Source organism: Trichechus manatus, unplaced genomic scaffold (genome assembly GCF_000243295.1).
Source record: "Trichechus manatus latirostris isolate Lorelei unplaced genomic scaffold, TriManLat1.0 scaffold00163, whole genome shotgun sequence".
NCBI classification, from domain to species: domain Eukaryota; kingdom Metazoa; phylum Chordata; class Mammalia; order Sirenia; family Trichechidae; genus Trichechus; species Trichechus manatus.
Window position 1 is genome coordinate 4,131,292 of NW_004444099.1, and position 22,522 is coordinate 4,153,813.

Genomic DNA, 22,522 nt, shown 5'->3' on the forward strand with positions numbered 1-22,522 from the left:
GCTCCGCCTGGGCAGAAAGGGCTCCCAACTCAAGAAAAGGAAAAGAAAACAAACAAACAATTTAAAATCAAGAAACGAACAGAAGCCCTGGGATCCCACCAGCGCGGTAGCCCAGACCAGGAAGCAGCTCCACAGTCAAATGGAGCTCCGCAGCCCCTCAGGAAGAGGCAAAGATGGCACACGGAACCAGACACTCGAGCGAAAGGAGGGGGAGGTGGCGAGAGGTAAGCAAGAAATCAAAAGAAGCAGGAAAAGAAGAAAAAAAAAAAAAGCAACACTAGCAGCCAACAGATGGCACTCAGAGAGCCAGCCAGTGTGGGCTGGTGTTTCTGGACAAGATACTGTGTCCGTGGGAAACAGAGGAGGCCGAGTGTGGGTGGAGAAGTGTAGAGAGTGGGAAAGTGTATATCACAAATTGCCGGCGCTCTGCAACGCCTCAGGAAGAAGCAAAGATGGCGCACAGAGCCAGGCACTCGAGTGAAATGAGGGGGAGGTGGTGAGAGGCAAGTGAGAAATCAAAAGAAGCAGAAGAAAAAACGCAACACTAGCAGCAACAAATGGCACTCAGAGCTGGTGTTTCTAGACAAGAGACTGTGTCTGCGGGAAGTAGAGGGGTCCGAGTATGGGTGAAGAATGGTAGAGAGTGGGAAAGCGTATATCACAAATTGCGGGAGCTCTGCAGCCCCTCAGGAAGAAGCAAAGATGGCGCACGGAGCGAGGCACTTGAGCGAAAGGAGGGGGAGATGGTGAGAGGCAAGGAAAAAATCAAAAGAAGCAGAAAAAAGCAACACCAGCAGCCAACAAATGGCACCTAGAGAGCTGCCCGCTTGGGTGTGTGGAATCCAAGCAGCTGGCGCTTCCCGGCAAGAGACTGTGGCCGCAGGAAGCAGAGGAGGCCGAGCCGGGGCGAAGAGGGGAGGGGGGATGGGAAAGCGCACACCGCAAATTACCGGTTGTTTTGTCTCCCGCTGGATGCTCCGTGAGTCTGCTTTCTTATACCCCCGTTTGCTGGTCTCCGATAGGAGTCCAAGATGGTGGATCCATGCTGCGTTAGCTGGTAGGGGACCTCTGCATGAATCTCTCCTGGCTTTCCGTTCTGTCAGTTTTCTCACTCCATTTGGTGTTTGGCTGAGTTCTTTATCTCTTCATTTGATGTTTTAGGGTTTCAGGATTGTTGTATTCTCTGTTTGGCTTAGTTTTTTGGATCTTTGCTTTGGAGGGACAGCGTGGTGCTTCTACCTAGAGCGCCATTTTGCCGGAACTCCATGAATGATGTTTTTAAAGAGTTTTATATTCTATATAACATTGCTGTGAAGTTAAAAAAAAAAAAAAAAACAACTTTATCCAAAGAATTTGATCTTTGTCCCAGGTTTCTGGTAGATAAAATCTAAACCCTTGGAATTTCATGAGTTATTGGAATGTCTTTGTTATTCATGAAGGGCTCCAGACCACACCTGATTGTTTATATTAATGAGATAACTCAGAATTAGCTGGCCATACCAAAAAGACCTATTAGGTGGTATCAGCCCAACTTCTGGGGAGGAAAGAAACATGGGGACTGAGTTCAATGACATCATGTGTCAAATGATTCAATCCACCATGTATATGTAATGAAACCCTAATAAAAACACTGGAAACTGAAGCTCAGGTGAGCTTCCTGTTTTGTGAAAGACGATGTACTGGGAGTGTAATGCATCCCTGACAACATGGTAGCTTTGCAGGGGGAACCCTCCCAGGCCTCACACTGTGCGTTTCTTCTTTATGTTGTTCCTGATTTGTATTCTTTACAATATAAATGTAAAATAAGTTTAGCGTTTTCCTAAGTTCTGTGAGTCATTCTAGCAAGTTATCAAACCTGAGGGGTTTGTGGGAACCTCCAAATTTGTACCCAGTAAATCAGAAGTGTTGGTGTACTGGGGATCCCCGAACTTGCTGCTGAGGGGCTAGCAGTGGGAACCCCTGAATTTGTAGCCAGTCAGTCAGAATTTTGGGTGTCCCAGGGACCCCCAAGCTTAGAGCTGGTATCCTGAGGGAGTAATAAAACCAAACCCACTGCCATCTAGTCAATTCTGACTGATAGCAACCATGTGTAGAACTGCCTCATAGGGTTTCCAAGGAGTGGCTGGTGGATTCAAACTGCTAACATTTTGGTTAGCAGCCAAGCTCTTAACCACTGTGCCGCCAGGGCTCTGAGGGAGTAATAGGGACCCTCAAATTTGTAGCCAGTTGGTCAGAAGTACAGTGACCTGTGACCGCACCCCGCCCCCACCCCCCGGCTCCAAACTTACAGCTGGTGTCTAAAGTCTTGGGCAGATTTGGCAACCTATAGAAATATACCCTTTTACCTGTGAGATCTGACATATCTCTGTGTAGTCAGGTTAAAAAGAAGAATTGCATTGCAGTTAGTGTCGGAGTTAAACTGATTACAGAGTTGCTTTTATTCAGAATTCAAATATTCCATCATTACCTATTATATTTTTATTTTAATCTAGAAATTCTCCTTATTTTGTCACCTAAATGTCACTTAAAATCTAATCTACATGGAACTAGAATCTAAAATAATATGTAATCTATAAAAATTATTCTTAATTAGTGTAAAATTTTTTATTTCATGGATTTTTGCTGTTGAAGAAATGTAAGCGAAATTGTGTTTGTATTTGTCCTTCTTAATTCCCAATGTCCTCCTTTCCCACTATGCAATGCCTTTGAAATCAAAAGTCAATATAGATTGTAGTTAGATTTATATGATAAATAAACAAACAAAAAAAACCTAATTTGTTCTGCTTACTTACAGAGAGCCATATCCTGGAAGATGTCAACAAGTGCATTATAGCGTTGAGGGACCAGGATGCTGATAATTTAGACCGTGCTGCTGGTGCTATCACAGGACGGGCAGCCAGAGTGGCCCACATTGTCACAGGTGAAATGGACAGTTATGAGCCAGGGGCTTACACGGAAGGGGTGATGAGAAATGTAAACTTCCTTACAAGTACTGGTAAGTCTCAGTCCCCACTAACAGCACCACTGTTCCTGAGTTTTAAAACTACATAGCTATCAAACATTCATCCATATGGAAAAGGCTCTTGGTCTGTGTTGCTTGTTTTGAAATAGATTGCTCTACTATCTGATAGATGCTTGCATCTTCTGGTTATGTGATTTGAAATTTATCTCTGAGAAGTAAATATGTTCACTGGGGACGGGAGGTCTTTTATAAATATATGCATTATATAAATTACCCACAGGCCTTTGCCACTTAGGAATGTTTATTAATGCCAGAGCTGTGAGGAGTTATAATTAGCTCAGATGTGGTATTAAGCATGTAATCCTCTTTTAGCTGTATCATTGTACCCCCAGGTTTTTGTTTACATTACTTAAACAAAGCAAGCTTATCTGATGTTTTCAGAGAAATGTTCTCCACCTTTATTTGCAATCTGTTTGCAAAACAACATTTTGTTCTTCCACGTAATCTTCTTTGATTGCTTGAGAGATATAGAACCAGGATTCTGTTTTAGTTACAGCACCCATCTTAAATTAATATTTCTAAAATCAGCCAGCAAATGCATAGTTTTGAATCACTCAGTAAAATGGTATTCTTATGTTGACACTATTGTTAACATTTCTCCAAAAAACTTACAGAAGTAAAAGAATTCCTATGGATTGTCAAAAAATGGATATAATTTGAATGACGGCAATAAACTATTTTTATGACAGAACTTTTCCTGTGAAAACCTCCTGTGAATCTGTGAAATCCTCAGGTTGGATTGTTTTATTAAGTGCCTCCTAACATGGAGTGATGGCGCACTCATGATTCCTAAAATATTTGAAATTTCATGCTTAATTCATTGCTTCTAGAGAATTTTTTTTAATGTTATGCATGGGGCATATTAAATTTGGCAGATATCTACAATGTTTAGTGAATGGAATAGACTAGTCTAATACGGGTGATTTTGGTGGGGAGGGTCGGGAGGGAGGTGATCTTTAAAATTAATTAAGAGAAATACATCAATAGCTGAGTACTCTTCACTAAGAACTAGTCCTGAAGAACTATGCCATGAGGCAAGCTTAGCAAGGTTGCAGAAAAGTGGTAATTAGTTTTGTTGCACTTCTAGAATGTTGTTACAGAAAGTGGCTGATAAATCTTGGCACATAGTTTTCTCAATATGTCAATAAAACTATTTCTAAAATAATTACATGCGCTGAAAATTTGCTGAGCAAAGATGGGGGAGATAGATATATCTGCAACTCTTGATATTAAGTTTATATTTCGATGCCCAGCCCTGAAAAGTCATTACTGTCACAATACGACACATAGTAATTGTTTTTGCAATTGGGTATGAGAATATATATATGACTGTATATACCTATTGCCCTCCAGTGGATTTCAACTCATAGCATCCATACAGGACAGAGTAAAACTGCCCTACAGGGTTTCTAAGGAGTGGTTGGAGGATTCGAACTGCTGATCTTTTGGTTAGCAGCCGAGGTTTTAACCACTGCACCACCAGGGCTCCATAATTGCATTGCACATATGTATGTTCTATTCCTTAAACAAAATCTAAGCAGTACTTTCTTGTCGGTCAAAATCAAGGACAGAGTTATCTCTGTCTCTGATTTTTTTTTTTTCCTACCTTCCAAAAAAATGGAATTTCAAGTAAAACGAAAATGATCAGGTGTTCTCTTTTTAGCCAAATGAAAATTTCCTTTAGGGAATTGAATAGGTAAAGTCTACTTTACCTATTTACCATGACTACTCTACCTTGCCTCTGTGTCAGTTTTTTAATCATATTAATAAAGAAGAGTGAACACACACTTCTTATGGTTACAAAATTTGTACGAGGTGCCAAATTCATTCCCTAGGAAGGGCTTCATATCTGTCATATGCAAAGAAACAAGTCGCAGTGAAATTCTAAAGTGTCCAGAATGTGAAGTGTTTTGGGGGACACTTTACAATCAAATCAAAATGAAAGGAAGTTATTTGCACATTGAATTATAAGTTTGTCAATTCCTCCATGATTCCTAGTGACCTTACAAGTTAACTAATGAGTATGACTACCTTATCATTCAGTTGGGAGAGAGAAGTCTTTTTTCTTCATAATTAGTTACATGTAATCTTAACTAAAAGGAGCCCTGGTTGCGCAGTGGTTAACCACTCAGTTGCTAACCGAAAGGTCTGTAGTTTAAACCCACTAGGTGCTCCGCAGGAGAAAGATGGGACAGCCTGCTTCCATAATGATTACAGCCCCGAAAACCCTATGGAGCAGTTCTACCCTGTCCTGTAGGGTCGCTGTGAGTCAGAATCAACTCGCTAGCACACAACAACAGCAACTGCAATCTTAATTAAAATTCTCCAGCTAAGTTATAACCTGTATAGAAAATATAATATAGAATAATCCTGCATTATTCTGTATAAGCACTACTTGAAGAACTTACTGATGAAGGTCAAAGACAGCCTTTGATATGAATTACATGTGAACATAGAGAAAATGAAAGTCTTCAGACTAGTCTGATAAACAACATCATGATAAATGATGAGGAAATTGAAGTTGTCAATGATTTTGTTCTACTTGGGTCAACAATCAATGCCCATGGAAGCGGCAGTCAAGAAATTAATGACATATCACATTGGGAAAATTACTACAAAAGACCTCTTTAAAGCATCAAGAAGCAAAGATGTCACCTTGATGACTAAAAGTGTATCAAGCCATGGTCTTTTCAATTGCCTCGTATGCATGCAAAAGCTGAACAGTGAAAAAGGAAGATCAAAGAAGAATTGACACATTTGAATTGTAGTGTTGGTAAAAAATATTGAAAATACCATTGACTGCCAGAAGAACAAACAAATCGATTTTGAAAGAAGTACAGCCAGAATGCTCCCTAGAAGTGAGGATAATGAGACTTCAACTTGTTTACTTTGGACACATCATCAGGAAAGATCAATAGCTAGAAAAGGATATCATGCTTACTAAAGTAGTGGGTCAGTGAAAATGAGGTAAACTCTGTGAGAGATGGATTGACATAGTAACTGCAACAATGGCCTCAAACATACCAACAATTGTGAGGATGGCACAAGACCAGGCAGTATTTTTCCTGTTACTCCTTTCACGGGTGAATTTTTTTTTTGGGGTGGAGGGGAATTTTTTGGTAATGCTATGTTTTTTCACTATTGGAACAGATGCTGAAAAAAATGGGATGCCAATTGCAAGTGGGATATATTGGTCCCATGTCCTATGAAGCACATCACACAAGAGGAACATATTGGTTCCTTGGCTCAGGAAGTACATCACACTTCCTGGTTTCACTTAAGCTATAAAATATCTTATTCACCTTTCCAAAAATACATACGAAATACTCAACTTTGCACTTGCTGCCTACAATTGTTATCAGTTTGATTTAGAGTGGGCCATATTGGTACCATGTTCCATGAAGCATATCACATTTGTGGAGCATATCAGTCCCACAGCCCAGGAAGTGCATCACAACCTGTTTTTACCCCAAAAACTAACTCATTTACTTGAATATTTCCAAATGCTGGTACCTAAGCCCCCCCCCACCCCAGTAACACAAAGGAGATAGTAAACATACTTGCAAGCCTTATCTCACTGTACAGAAGCCAAAAGAAACAAAAGTTTCACACAATCAGTCCTCTGGGAAGCATCCTCTCATACGGATGGATCTCAAAACTCAAATTTGGCACAGACCAACTTCCTTGTTTTTTAGGCAGTTGCACCAGTATCTGCCAGGATGCCAGAATGTACTAAAGTGGTTCGAATGCCTGCCAAAAAACCTCCAGGGGTGGAAAATGTAGCTGGGACATATGTGTCGCCATGAGTAGGAGCTGACTTACTTGATAGCAACTAACAACAACAACAGTTTTGTATAAGTAGCATCTTATTAGGATCCTTGTGGTGCCGTGGTTAAGAATTCGGCGGCTAACCAAAAGGTTGGTAGTTCGAATCCACCAGCCTTTCCTTGGAAACCCTATGGGGCAGTTCTACTCTGTCCTATAGGTTGCTGTGAGTCAGAATTGACTCAACAGCAGTGGGTTTGGTTTTTTGTTTTTAGCTTCCAATTTCATCATTTAAAATTTTCATATTATTTCTCGCTTCCTCTTTGAAAAAAAAATCTCTTTCTTGTCTTACATGTTTAATACCAAACTTTCCTCCAAGCAGCTTTCCTTGAAATTTATCAAACGCATGTATCACTAAAGGGAATTCTGTGCAATAAATTAGATGAAAAAGCTAATTAGATCAGTTTGATCTTAACCAAAGCTGAAAAATGTGAGCATTTTTCTCTCCCATAGAGATATTATCTATGAAAAATACTTCCAACTCTTTTATCTTCCACAATTAGCTAACAGAAGGTCTTTGTTCACATCTGTTCCTTACTTTGGACTTATTATTTATAAATAATCATCAAATTAAGTAATTGGAAATGTCATGTTTTGTGTTATGAAGACTTAATAGTTCACATTTTAGTAAATGAATGGTTTATATGTGTGGTTTGTTTTTCTTTTCTGTTCTTTCTCTCTTATACAGCTCTCAGGTCTTAACCCTGATTCCTGAAAATAACTTAATGAGGAGCTATTGTGAATTGTTTTGATTGTTGAGACTTCCTTATCTTTGCAAAATTTGTCTTAAAACATTGTCATCAATGATGAAAACTAAGCCATATTTATCTAAATCACAAAGAGTGTTTTTGGAACATAGCACCTTTGATTTTAATCAGACTTTGTGGCTTATTATCACATTTTCAAGATTTGCTGATCTAGGTGTTTTCTCAGCATTAGGGAGAAGGGTTGCCATATTACATTTTAGGAATTTGCATTGTTCATAAACCCTAGCAGTTGATTTTAAGTGAAATGTAGGCAATATCTGAAATGCTGCATTCATTCAGACAGAGGCACAACATTGTAATCTCCATTTGAAGTTCTTTATTCTGCCCCATTCTTTTGCTGTTACTAAGCTCTTTCACCTGTCAGGAAGTCCTGGTAGAGGAGAGAAAATATATTGGGTTTTTTGTTAAATACCCTGCTGGAATGCAGTGGGAAGGCTTAAAGTTTGTTTTCTTGACACTAACTTCAATTCTTTCATACTAGTTTGGGAAAAAGCGTAAACCAGGAGTGGAGAGAGATATTTGTGTGTGTATCTGTGATTTATGGACTCTACCAGATCCAGAAATTAGCAGCCCCAAACTCCCCCTGTTTTCAGTGCAAGCAAGGCTCATGGACCAGCACAGAAAAGGCACATAAATGAATCTGGTCGATACATCCTAGTGGCATTTACTGTTGGCAACTAGTAGTGATGGCAGGTAAAGATTCATTTACCACTCGAATAGACCCAAACTGGAAGGTATGGACTCTCAACCCCTCCATCTTAGAATGGAAAACATCCACATCATAGCAATTTTTCTTCACAAGGACAAATGAAACTGTTGAAAAGAATTTGGAAAAAAAATGTTGTGAATTTCTCGTTACACTAGGATAGACATCAGATAGACTTTTGAAGTAAATTTTATTTTAAAATCATGAAGTCAGTTTAATTAATACTGGCTACTAAATCCTATCAAGTCCGTTTTACTTAATTTTTTCTCCAATACAATTATCCTTCATTCTTTAGCCTAATTAATACATGCTACTTTCCTTATGTTGCATCTCTGTCCTATAACCTTAAAGGTTGTTGTCATTAGCTGCCACTGAGTCAACACCGATTCATGGCAACCCCATGCACAATGGAACTAAATGCTGTCTACTCCTGCGCTATGCACATGATTGGTTGCCGATTGGACCATTGGGATCCATAGGGTTTTTATTGTCTAATTTTCTGAGCTAGATTGCCAGGCCTTTCTTTGTAGTCCATCTTAGTTTGCAAGCTCCTCTGAAACCTGTTCAGCATCATAGCAACATGCAAGCCTCCACTGACAGACAGATGATGGCTGCGCTTGAGGTGCATTTACTAGGAAGCCAACCTACATGGAAGGTGAGAATTCTACCAATGAACCACCAATGCCCTGTAGAACCTTAAGTAGCTATAGGATAAAACCCAAAGTTCTAGTGTTCCTTGCCCTCCTCAGTCCAGTAGACACTGAAAATTAGTGGCCTCCATACTAAATATGACTCCAAGAATTTTTATGTGTCCTGTAGAGCTTTGACCTGCGTAATTTTAAGAATTAGTGTTTAATATTAAAATGGAAGGTAGATTACATATAAAAAATCCAGATCAATGGCATATTCTAACAAGGGTGAAGGTCTGGCAACACCAGGACAGGATTCAGTGTTGAACTGGCTGAAACTTGCAGTGTTCTCCTTTCCATTAGGCTTAGGCTCTCAAGTTTGTCACAGTATTCACCGTGCTATAGTTTCCTCTACTCCTTCTCATACTCCTCGACTTCCTCACTTACTAAATTTACCTCCCTGGCCCTTTTAGATATTTGAATTCACTTAAACACGCGCTTCTAAATTTTTTTTTTCCCACTCTAAGCCAAAAAGTATATTCTACTCTTTCTAAGCTGATGTGAAGGTGCTAAGATCTTATTCCTGCTGTCTCCATCATCTTGAATACCCTTGGGCCATTTTTCTCACATCAAATCCTATTCATCTTTCAAGAAACAATTCATATCCCACCTCCTCTGAGAAACCTTTCCTTAATCCTCTGGCAATAGTGAATTCTTCCTGGTCTTATTTCCTGCAGATCTGAAGGGACAGGCCACTCAGTTACATCATTCCAAACAACTATATGCTATTGATGAACTCTTCAAATATACTGATACAGAAATGACTCTTCTTTCAAAATAGAATGTAAGCCACTGGCGAGAAGGGCACTTGTATTATTTCTCTTTGCATTTGTCCCAGAACTTTGCACACAAAAGATAAATAAAAATATACCTCTTGAATCAAGTAACCATCATGCCTCTATGCCTTTGCTAATGCTTTGCTATTCCTGCAGCTGGAAAGCCCTTTCTTCTCTTCTGCCCTCTCTCAAAACATAGTAACTCTTCAACACTTTCTCAAATGCTCTTGCCTTTTCAAAGGAGCTTCTGATCTTTTGCAGTTGGAATTAATTGTTCGATCATCTGTGCTATCATATACAAGCTTGTTCTCCACTTAATGATTATTTAACTTTGCCTTGTATCATAACCAGCCATTTACACATAAGTTTCTCCATTAGATTGTAATGTCCTTAAAGCCAGAGACCATGCTTTATTTTCTATCCCTCAGTAATATCTTACACGTAATAGAAGTATCCAATGATTGTTAATCACCAAGACCTCCTCCAAATTTTAAATTTAAAATACAAGATTATACTATTACACATTCTACTATAGTTAAAAGAGAGAATAAATTATCATCTCAATTCAGAAAAAAATTCAAAAACCGTAGACTATGTCAAAGGCTGGGGAAGAGAAAAGATCAGAAAAGTGATTCACTATGTCCCAAGTTAGATACTAGCTACTTCCAGAAAACTTGGGGTCAGATTTTTAAAAGGTTCTTTAGTAAGCTTTTTTGAATAAGAGATCATGACTTTTGTGTATTAAATTACTTACAAGAACCATCATTGAACAGTAAATGTTGAAAGATCGCCCTGAACCTAATTTCACAAATGGTCCCAGCAAATCCCTGTATGGGATAGCAACAGTGTCTTCAAATTCAGAAACCATTGTTGGCAAACTTTCCTCCCTTGTAGCAGTCTGAGACACGCCTCCAGATTAGGCCATTTCATACTTTTGGCATTAGCCTTAATCTGACATCCTGTAACACAATTAGTCAGAAAAAATTAGCAAGAAGCTTCTGTCTGCAGATAGCCTGGCAAACCTGGATAACCCGACTTCTTCACATAGGTAATTCTGAAAGGGTAAGATCCCACGGCCTTGGAGGGCTACTGTTCCAGCAGGCATCGGGACTTTGAGCTAATATTGTGTGTTGAAGAAAGTGGCTGTTAGAACTCTGAGTGGCAAACTTGTTGTCTATCCAGGAAGGACTGGATTTGAACAGGAACCAAATACATTTAGGTAGTTGAGGATACTTCTTTATCTTGCCATTTTAAGTAAATGAAAACATAAATATGTAAAAAAAAAAAAAAAGTGCTAGAAAAACCAAACTCCCCTATATGTACAGTGAGATGCAAGAGGCTTTTCTGACCTTGTTGATATGGTTGGACAACTAGAGGTACATGGAATAATCTAAAAAATAACTGTTGGTAATATGCTTATTAACAAAATGAACAAACAAAAAAATCGATTCTGACACTTTGGTAGAAAGTGTGTTGCCAAAATAGGAAATGGATTACAGGGAATCATCAAGAGGGGCTGCAAACATTGCCGTATTTGGAAAATGTAAAACATGTAACTTTGAGGTTGGAGCTAAATGAGGGATGGCTTAAGGATAGGGGAAATGAATTGGCAAGGCTAAGAGGAAGGGAGAATTGGAAGAGAAACTGGAGAACATGGATATTCACCAGCAAAGGAAGTTCTATAGGTCTTGTATTTTCTTTAACTTTATACATCCAGTGACCAGTCTCAGATGTATCTTCTCCAGGCCAACAAGAAACCCTATCTGGAAAGAGATATAGGTTACACCTTTCTTTCTGAGCCTATTTTCACATGCTTTCTGTAAAAAAGACCAATTCGGATTTATTTTGTGGATCGTTATTTAGTGAGAATAGGTAGGAAGAAAAAATAATTTATATTTAGGAGGATTAGGTGTGTAGTGCCAGTTTTCTTTCTGGATTGCGAACAACAGGACTAACTATGGCTACATTAAGCAGAAAAACAAACCTAGGAGGACTGGAGAACAAGAAGAGGAAACAGGCAGAATCCAAGGGATGTTGTATATAGTAACTAGAATTAATGTCATCCCCAGGAACACCTGTTTAAGGTGCCATTCCAGCCCCCTATGAATATTTAATACCACTATTGGCATCATAACTTTATGACACTGAATCCCACAGATGGTACATTTGCCAGCAGATTCCAGATACTTCCACTACTGGAATAAATCCTAAGCAATCCCTTCTTTTGCCTCATTTGCTTTCAATTCAAATTCCTGGGCAGAGGCATCATATTAGCAGAGTTTAAACCATGTGTGCGAACCTGGCTGTCAGTATACAATGGGAGCAAGCACTGATGGACTTTGAGATTTTGGGAGGCAGTGCTCTACCTCACACCACTACTCTCACACTGGCTGATGAATGGTCTAGGCAGAGAGTTTGCAGTCTGTGAGCACAGGAAGAGGGCAGGAAGTCAGGAGAAATCGAGGACTGAGTTTATCAACTTTATTAGTCAGCTATTTATGCTGGAACAATGGAAATGGCTTCCACACATCACCTAGTCAGCAGCACTGCCCTTCCAGATGTTGCCAGACCCAATGGTTTATGAAATTTTCTCGCTTTATTCCTGCTAGATTAAATGAGGTATTAGGATACCACTCCTAACCTGGTATGTTCCAGGAAAGATGTAGTGTAACACCATAGATAATGTAAATGTGTTTCTACTGCCAAGATACTGACTTATTAAAATAATGGTTATTGTTATCTTTTGCTTCTTCCATGAAAACATAAAGGAGTCCATGAAGTCTTGTGAAAAAAATGGTAAAATCTATTTTTCACTGGTTTCTTCTCGTTTTCTGTCTTAAACATCAATGACAAAAAATGGACAGCCGTATATCCCATTATTGTTCAAATGTACGACGGTACTTATGTAAATGCGTCATTTTGTTTTAAATCCAAAGGGGTGAGGTCTTTGACTTCATTTGTTTCCAGATTTATTAAGGATTAGACATTCTTTACAACAGCGTAGAGTAGTGCCTTCTAATATCATAGTGATTATGTGGCCATGGGGAAAATGAAAATGGCTGTTCTAAATCAGAAGAGACTGGAGGTGCTGGGATCTCCAGAAGCCGTAGGTCCTTCCCAGCCACTCTGAAGACAAAGAAGATCAATATTGGAACACCCCTTTAACTCACTAAAGCACAGCACCATTGCTAGGAAGCTCTGGGCTAGACAACTGTCTACTGTGTAATCCAATAATTAAGCTTCTTTATAAAAAATTAATGTAAAGTGTTTTATAAACTGTAACGTAGTGTACATTTTTTGTAAAAATGTAGACATTATCTGGTAGAAGGCTCATTCCATCTTGAATGTCAGATTTATGAAATTAATGAAGTAACTCCCTTCAGTTACTGTAAGTATCTATTTCATGTATTAACAGCCCTCAGCTGTAAAGACAGTTTACTTTTTTAGAGATCTTTAGATATAGCCTGCAAAGTCTGGTTATATATTTATTGATGTGAGCTGGTAAAACTTTTATATATTCATCTGTAAAACTAAATTTGAGGTTCAGGGTCACTGAGTTTAGATAATAATCTGAGGTGGTGTGTTTCTCAGATAGTCTTTCCTCTGGCTTTGGAAACAGCATAAACCATGTGAAGTCAAGTGTATAAATCAGATTGCATTTCCCTTGGTGGTGAGTAAGTGGTGCAGACAGCTAAGCTTAACTGACAATGGTTCGAGCCATTTCATCCCCAGACTGTCCTTCAAAACTACATTTTTCATGTCAATTTTTCTGGGGTTCCTCAGATGTAGATCTGGTTGGGGTGAGGGTGGTGTCTTAGTTATCTAGTGTTGCTATAACAGGAATACCACAAGTGGATGGCTTTAACAAATGGAAATTAATTTTCTCACAGTTTAGGAAGCTAGCAGTTTGAACTCAGGGTGCCAGCTCTATGGGAATTCTTTCTCTCTCTGTCGGTTCTAGAGGAAGATCCTTGTCTCTTTGAGCTTCTGCTCCTGGGCGATCTTCATGTGGCTTGGCATCTCTCTTCCCCCATCTCTGCTTTGCTTGCTTGTTTAATCTCTTTTATATATCAAAAGAGATTGATTCAAGATACACTCTACACTAATCCAGCCTCATTAATATAACAAAGACAACGCATGACCAAATGGGATTATAACTACAGGCATAGAGGTTAGGATTTACAACACATATATTTTGGGGACACAACTCCATCCATAACAGGTGGTAACAATGGATATAATGATGTTGCCATGTTTTCAAGGTCTGAGCGAGTTTAGTAAGTGACGAATTAAGCATTTCTAAGGTGTTATAAAAATAAGGCATATTGTATCTACCCATTAAACTTCATGGACCTGAAAACAAATGCTCAAAGAGAATATCACAAATTTTCAGGCCAATATTTTCAAATAACAGCATTATCTACAAGCTTCATTAATGGATGTGAATGTTTTCTTCAATGAAGTCAATAAATTGTGCATCATGAGTGGGTGGGTTGAAGATTTTTTCATCTTTCTTTTGGGGAAAACTATAAACAGAGTGAAAAACTCAATATCTTCAATGAAAAATAGGAAGGAGTGTTTGATGGAGGGAAGGATACTTTAAATGATAGCTACAGTTGAGAGATAAAAATGCTAGGACTAAAACAGGTGGACTAAGTGTAACCATAATCATTGATCAGGTGCCCAGATTAACTAGCTCAGTGAGCAGAGAAGTGGTGCAATGGAGGCCAACGAGATTTTAGTCAACAAGAAAGCCCTTTCCACAGAGTATCATGCTAATTTCTGCTGACGTACATTTTGATTTTATAAATCAATTTTTCCAGCTCATGAAGATTACAGCTTCCTCTTTTGTCAATTATAAAAGAAAGTATTACTGCTTAACAACCTCATACAGCAGGCTAAGAATCTGGGAAGAGATTTCTTCTGAAATGTATTAGTAACCTAGTGGCGTCTTGGAATATGTAATATATTCTGGTGATGATCCACCATTTAATTTTACTGTCTGCCAAACTCTGTAGCAGTTAAAGTTAAATGAACAATTTATATTATAAAATTTCTATGCTGTTATAAGGATTTTTAAAGGTATCATTTATTACAAACACTGCTGCCAGTATTTCCTTAAGATTCCAGATATTCTAAAGTTTTGTGTTGATTGTAGGTTATAGTGATTTAACAAAGGCTGTGCACATTCCTTTAACACCTGCCTCAAAATTCTTATGTAACTTGAAAGAGGAATTAGAGTATGGATATTGATAACAAAACCAAAATTATTTTTGAAGAAAGAGGCAGTAAGTTAAATTATTTTACTTTTCTTTCCACCTCCCCTATCTTATTTATCATTCCTTCTATCGACTATTTCTGTATGTAAATAGTTGGTAATGTTTCTTCATTATTTGTGCTCATTAATTTATTCAACGTACCTTCACAATTACAGTTAGGTAACTTTGGTCCAGGGATTAAAAATGTTTTTTTCTTTTTTCATCTATTTAAAAAACCAGCAAGAAGGCACACTGAGCAGATGGTTCTACCCCACCCTAGTCTCAGATCCCTCTAAAATAATAGTAAAGAAACCAAAAAGGAATAAGCACATAATGGTATAGGTTCCCCAGAGAAAAATGAAAATAATAATAATAATAATATGGAAGACAGCAGCTGGAAACATGCAGATTGATAAAAGAGAGAAGCAAAAGCTTCAATCTAGACTATTCAGAAGAGGGTTCCATCTTGATTGATATTAGACTTCTTATCAGCAACACTGGATTCTGTAAGGCAATGAAGCAGTGACTTCACGTTTTGTGATGAAATAAATTTTGAACAAAGAATGTCATATTCATCCAATATATGTGGCAAAATAAAAACCTTCTTGCACACACGGCAACTCAGAAAATTTAACTCACACTGAGGTCTTTAAGAAATTACTCAAAAATATACTCTAACAAAACAAACCAAAAAAAACCCTTTGCCATAGAGCCAATTCTGACTCATAGTGACCCTATAGGAAAGAGTAGAACTACCTCATAGGGTTTTCAGGGAGCGACTGGTGAATTCAAACTGCTGCCCTTTCGGTTAGTAGCCTGAGCTCTTAACTACTGCACCACCAGGGCTCCATATCACAAGGGAGGGGACAAAAAGAAAAGAAAACCAGACTAGCAAGACATGGAAAACTGAACCAGGGATGCTAACTCAGGGATGTAATGAATAAAATGACAAGATGTTAATATGTCTATCATGCCTAGAAAATAACTGATACAAATTAGAACAGGAAATCAGTGGACTGTAAGGAAAATGAATATGAAAGGAGCCTGGGATAGATTCAGATAAACAGAATTGCCAAATTAGTCACCTAATATAATGGCAATTCACTATGCTCTCTGAAAGATATTAGGATACTAATCCCCACCCCCTACCCCCTTTGCAGCAGGCTCAGAATATCATGAACCTAACTACATAATCCTGAAAGTTTAAAACTCTGTCTGGTTGAGTTGTCATCAGTTTATGGTTTAACTTCTATTTTTTTATTATCTAGATTTGTCATCTGTTTTGTCATAGTTAAACCGAATTTCAGTGTCACATGATAAGCATTATCTTTTTATGCCTGTTATGAATATATATGTACATAACCAAAGGAAAAAAAACAAAAACCAAATCTGTTGTCGAGTCAATTCAGACTCAGTGACCCTATAGGATACAGTGGAACTGCCCCATGGTATTTCTGAGGAGCAGCTGGTGGATTTGAACTGCCTACCTTTTGGTTAGCAGCCAAGCTCTTAATCACTGTGCCACCAGGGCCCCATATAGGTATATATACATATTTATATATGTATATGTATGTGTATGTATAAATGATATGCACATATATAACATTATCTATAGACAGGTATATATTCAATTCAATTATTATATCATTTATCATATAAATGTTATAATTATATATGCATATTATATAATATATATAATGTGTAAAATGATTGATTTCTTTTTAATGGCTGTTATGTAAAATCGAGTTATCTTACAGCTGGGATGGGACAGTTTACCTTCAGGGTCGCTGAAGTTCTGGTACTGACTTTTGGCCATGGTAAGGATGAGTGGGCTAGCTAGTAATTTCTACTGTTCTATGAATTTTATAAAGTTTGAAATCCCCTTGGTGGCATCCAAGGTCATCTTGTTTACATTGTTTAAGAATGTGTAGGCTGATAGCTTATACCTGTTTTAACCGGTTTCATAGCTTGACTTGGCTACATGACCAGTGGGGCATAAAACACCCTGCTGGAATCTTTCGCCTGAATGCTCCTAAAACCACAATTTCATGCATATGTCTTGATGGTTCATAATGCAGAGATAAGTGCATCCTTTGCAACCAGGAAAGGACTCTGGGTAGTGCTCCTGGAAGTCTCCCAGTTCCTGATGCTGCTCTGTACATTCTTTCTCCCCTACGCCATATTTGCTGTATTCTTTCCCTTTAGTAAGTCTTCTGTAAATAGTTCTGTGAAATTATGCAAACCTTTTCAGTTATCCAACCTTGTGTAATTTTTGCAGTCATAACTTATTTCTTTTACCAAAAAACACAAAACACACATTTGAAGATACCAAGAACAAGACATGCACACACACACACATCAACCTCAATCATACAGTGGTGTAAGGCGAGTGGTTACATTGGGTTTTGTTGTGAACTGCTGTTTTTGTTTTCCCCTTTTCTTTTTTGGTGGTACGGAGAAGTCAGTAAGCTTTCATAAATGTCAAATTATGCACACAAAATTGCTGAATCATACTTTTTATCTCAGAGGTTTTTCCAAGTACTGAGATTTTAGAGGCTAAACTTTCATTTCATTTAGAATAACTGACTTACGTATTATATCTCAGTAGAGAATGGGCATATTTTTCTCATCAGTATGCCCTCAACTCTTCATGGCTCTTCCTTTCAGTACTGTGCTCTGTTCACCAAGTTACCGTTTCGATATCCTGCTTCCTTAAAAACTTAGAACTGCACCAAATTTTATCATCACTATATTAGTCACCTGTTGCTGCACAACAAATTACCATACAATTTAGCTAATTAAAACAACAAACATTTATTGTGTCACAGTTTCTGAGGGTCAAAAACCTGGGTGAGAGTTGCTTAGCAGGGTGGTGGTTCTGGCTTGGGGTCTCTTAGGAGGTTGCAGTCAAGCTGTTGGCCGGGGCTGCAGTCATCCACAGCTCAACTGGGGCAAAGGGTCTGCTTCCAAGCTCATTCACGTGGTTGTTAGCAAGAGGCATCAGTTCCTTGCCACATGGTCCTCTCCATATGCTTCCTGAGTGTCCTCACAATATGGCAGCTGGCTTCTCCCAGAACCACTAAAGGAAGAGAGGGAGGGAGGGAGGAAGGAAGGAGGAGAAACAGAGAGCAAGAGAGAGAGAGCACCTAAGACAGAATAACCTAATACCATATTTTCTACTGTATTCTATTTGTTAGAAGTGAGTTACTAAGTTCAGCCACATTTAAGGGGAAGGTATTAGAGAGGGCATGAATAACAGGATTCAAAGATTACTGGGGCCGTCTTACAGGCTGCCTACCGCAACTTCCAAATTTTTAATGTTCTGGATAAGCTCAATATGTTCCCTTGTCCCCAAAGAGACTATACATTTCTGAGTACATTTATCCTTCACTCCTACTTTTTGGTTTAGTATTTAATATTAGAAATGTCCCCCATGGGTCTGTCAGTTTGACATACTGTGGGGGCCTGTGTGTTGCTGTGATGCTGGAAGCTATGCCATCAGTATCCAAATACCAGCAGGGTCACCCATGGTGGACAGGCTTGTGTGTTGCTGTGATGCTGGACGCTATGCCATCAGTATTCAAATACCAGCAGGGTCACCCATGGCGCACAGGCTTCAGCTGAGCTTCTAGACCAAGACAGACTAGGAAGAAGGATCCGGCTGTCTACTTCTGAAAATAATTAACCAGTGAAAACCTTACCAATAGCAGCAGAACATTGTCCGATATCATGCCGGAAGATGAGCCCCTCAGGTCGGAAGGCACTCAGAACATGACTGGGGAAGAGCTGCCTCCTCAAAGTAGAGTCAACCTTGATGACGTGAATGGAGTCAAGCTTTCAGGATCTTCATTTGCTGATATGATATGACTTAAAATGAGAAGAAAAAGCTGCAAACATCCATTAATAACTGGAACATGAAATGTATGAAGTGTGAATCTAGGAGAATTGGAAATCATCAAAAAGGAAAAGGAACACATAAACATAGACATCCTAGGCATTAGTGAGCTGAAATGGACTGGTATTGGCCATTTTGAATCAGACAATCATATGGTCTACCATGCCGGGAATGACAAATTGAAGAGGAATGGCGTTGCATTCATCGTCAAAAAGAACATTTCAAGATCTATCCTGAAGTACAACGCTGTCAGTGATAGGATAATATCCATACACCTACAAGGAAGACCAGTTAATATGGCTATTATTCAAATTTACACACCAACCACTAAGGCCAAAGATGGAGACACTGAAGATATGTAACAGCTTCTGCAGTCTAAAATTGATTGGACATGCCATTGGGATGCATTGATAATTACTGGTGATTGGAATGTGAAAGTTAGAAACAAAGAAGGATCAGTAGTTGGAAAATATGGCCTTCGTGATAAAAATGATGCCAGAGATTGCATGATAGAATTTTGCAAGACCAGTGACTTCTTCATTGCAGATACCTTTTTTCACCAACATAAACAGTGACTATATACATGGACCTCACCAGACTGAATGCACAAGAATCAAATCACTACATCTGTGGAAAGGGATGATGGAAAAGTTCAGTATCATCAGTCAGAATAAGTCAGGGGCTGACTGCGGAATAGACCATCAACTGTTCATATGCAAGTTCAAGATGAAAATTAGAGCAAGTCCACAAGAGCCAAAGTATGACCTTGAGTACATGCCACCTGAATTTAGAGACCATCTCAAGGATAGATTTGATGCCTTGAACACTAATGACTGAAAACCAGATAAGTTGTGGAATGACATTAAAGATATCATATATGAAGAAAGCAAGAGGTCATTAAAAAGACAGGAATGAAAGAAAAGACCAAAATGGATGTCAGAAGAAACTCTGAAAGTTGCTCTAGAACATCGAGTAGCTAAAGCAAAAGGAAGAAATGATGAAGTAAAAGAGCTGAATGGAAGATTTCAAAAGGCACCTCGAGAAGACAAAGTATTATAATCACATGTGCAAAGAGCTGGAGCTAGAAAACCAAAAGGAAAGAACACACTCAGCATTTCTCATGCTGAAAAACCTGAAGAAAAAATCAAGCCTTGAGTTGCAATATTGAAGGATTCTATGGGGAAAATATTAAACGATGCAGGAAGCATCAAAAGAAGATGGAAGGAATACACAAAAAAAATTGGTCGACATTCAACCATTTCAGGAGGTGGCATATAATCAGGAACCGATGGTACTGAAGGAAGAGGTCCAACCTGCACTGAAGGCACTGATGCAATACCAGGCTTCAGGAATTGACGGGATACCAACTGAGATGTTTCAACACAGACCTGGAAGTGCTCACACGTCTATGCCAAGAAGTTTGGAAGACAGCTACCTTGCCAACCGACTGGGAGAGATCCGTATTTATGCCTATTCCCAAGAAAAGTGATCCAACCAAATGCAGAAGTCATCAAACAATATCATTAATATTACACGTAAGTAAAATTTTGGTGAAGATCACTCAAAAGCGGCTGCAGCAGTATATTGGCAGGGAACTGCCAGAAATTCAAGCTGGATTCAGAAGAGGATGTGGAAGCAGGGATATCATTGCTGATGTCAGATGGATCCTGGCTGAAACTGTCTGGATTGTAACAAATTATGGATAACACTGCGAAGAATGGGAATTCTAGAACACGTAATTGTGCTTATGAGGAACCTGTACATCAAGAGCCAGTCCTTCGAACAGAACAAAGGAATACTTGTGGTTTAAAGTCAGGAAAGGTGTGTGTCAGGGTTGTATCCTTTCACCATACTAATTCAGTCTGTACGCTGAGCAAATAATCTGAGAAGCTGGGGTGTATGAATAAGAACGGGGCATCGGGATTGGAGGAAGACTCATTAACTACCTGTGTTATGCAGATGAAACAATCTTGCTTGCTGAAAGTGAAGAAGACTTGAAGTACTTTCTATGAAGGTCAAAGACCACAGCCTTCAGTATGAATTACACATCAACATAAAGAAAACAAAAATCCTTACAACTGGACCAATAAGCAACATCATGATAAACAGAGAAAAGACTGAAGTTGTCAAGGATTTCATTTTACTGGATCCACAATCAACACCCATGGAAGCAGCAGTCAAGAAATCAAAAGACACATTGCACCGGGCAAATCTACTGCAAAAGACCTCTTTAAAGTGTTGAAAAGCAAAGATGCCACCTTGAAGACTAAGGTGCACCTGAGCCAAGACATGGTGTTTTCCGTCGCCTGGTACACGTGCAAAAGCTGTACAATGAATATGGAAGACTGGAGAAGAATTGACACCTTTGAATTACAGGGTTGGCAAAGAATATTGACTTATACCATGGACTGCCAAAAGAACGAACAAATCTGTCCTGAAAGAAGTTCAACCAGAATGCTCCTTAGAAGCAAAGATGGCAAGACTCCGTCTCACATACTTTAGACATGTTATCAGGAGGGATCAATCCCTGGAGAAGGACATCATGCTTAGTAAAGTACAGGGTCAGCGAGAAAGAGGAAGACCGTCAACAAGATGGATTGACACAGTGGCTGCAACAGTGGACTCAAGTATAACAACAATTGTGAGGATGGCGCAGGACCAGGCAGTGTTTCGTTCTGTTGTACGTGGGGTTGCTATGAGTCGGAACCAACTCGATGGCACCTAACAACAACTGGAAATGTCGCAAAGGATCTGACATACAATAGACACTCAATAAATTAAACATAAAATAAATAATACAATGCTCAGCTCACCTGGTACCTTAATAAATCCTATTGACTATGTGGGACACTGTGGAAGAAGGAACACTCTCCATGACTAATTCATGATAGATGGCTTATAGTCTTAGAGACACTGGGGACCGGTTCACAAGTGTAACTCTTAATATCACTTCAGGTGGCCTGGCTACGTGGACAAAGCATTAAACAGGGAATCTGGAAAATCCAAGTTCTTGGGGTGGGTTAAAGTCATTGGGTGGTGCAAATGGTTAATGTGCTTGCTGCTAACTGAAAGGTTGGAGTTTCGAGTCCACCCAGAGGATGCCTTGGAAAAAAGACCTGGAAATGTACTTCTGAAAAAAAAAAATCAGCTCCTGTAAACAGTTCTGCTCCAATACATATGGGGTTGCCATGAGTACAATTGACATCAAGTGGTGAAGCCTAGGTTTGCTACTATACAAATGAGGAAATTCCTTAAACGATATGGGCCCCATCTCCTTACTGCAAAAACAACGGTGAATCAGAAAATTTCCAGTGTTGCTATGCACATTATTTAACTTATCCTTTTATCTGAGTCATTTGTCCACATCCTAGACTAGTGATATATGCTAGTAGATTTACTATTTAGCTATTTTCAAATTCTCATAATCCTATATCTATTTAATAACTAAGGAATAACATCTCCAAAATTTAAAAAAGAGAGATATATATTTATTTTTTTAATAATTACGGCCAACTTCATTAATTCTTCTTTTTGGAGAAATGGTTGTGTTGTCTATCTTTTACATAAATTTTTTTGTTTGTTGT

General features: G+C 38.8%; 1 protein-coding gene across 1 annotated transcript in view; it reads left to right on the plus strand.

Annotated features, from left to right (window-relative positions):
• CTNNA3 (catenin alpha 3) overlaps positions 1-22,522 on the plus strand; it is a 1,802,815-nt gene that overhangs the window by 1,286,797 nt on the left and 493,496 nt on the right. The window contains exon 11 of the mRNA XM_004386410.1: positions 2,795-2,995. Coding sequence (XP_004386467.1) covers positions 2,795-2,995 — 201 coding nt within the window. The remainder of the gene's footprint in view (positions 1-2,794; positions 2,996-22,522) is intronic.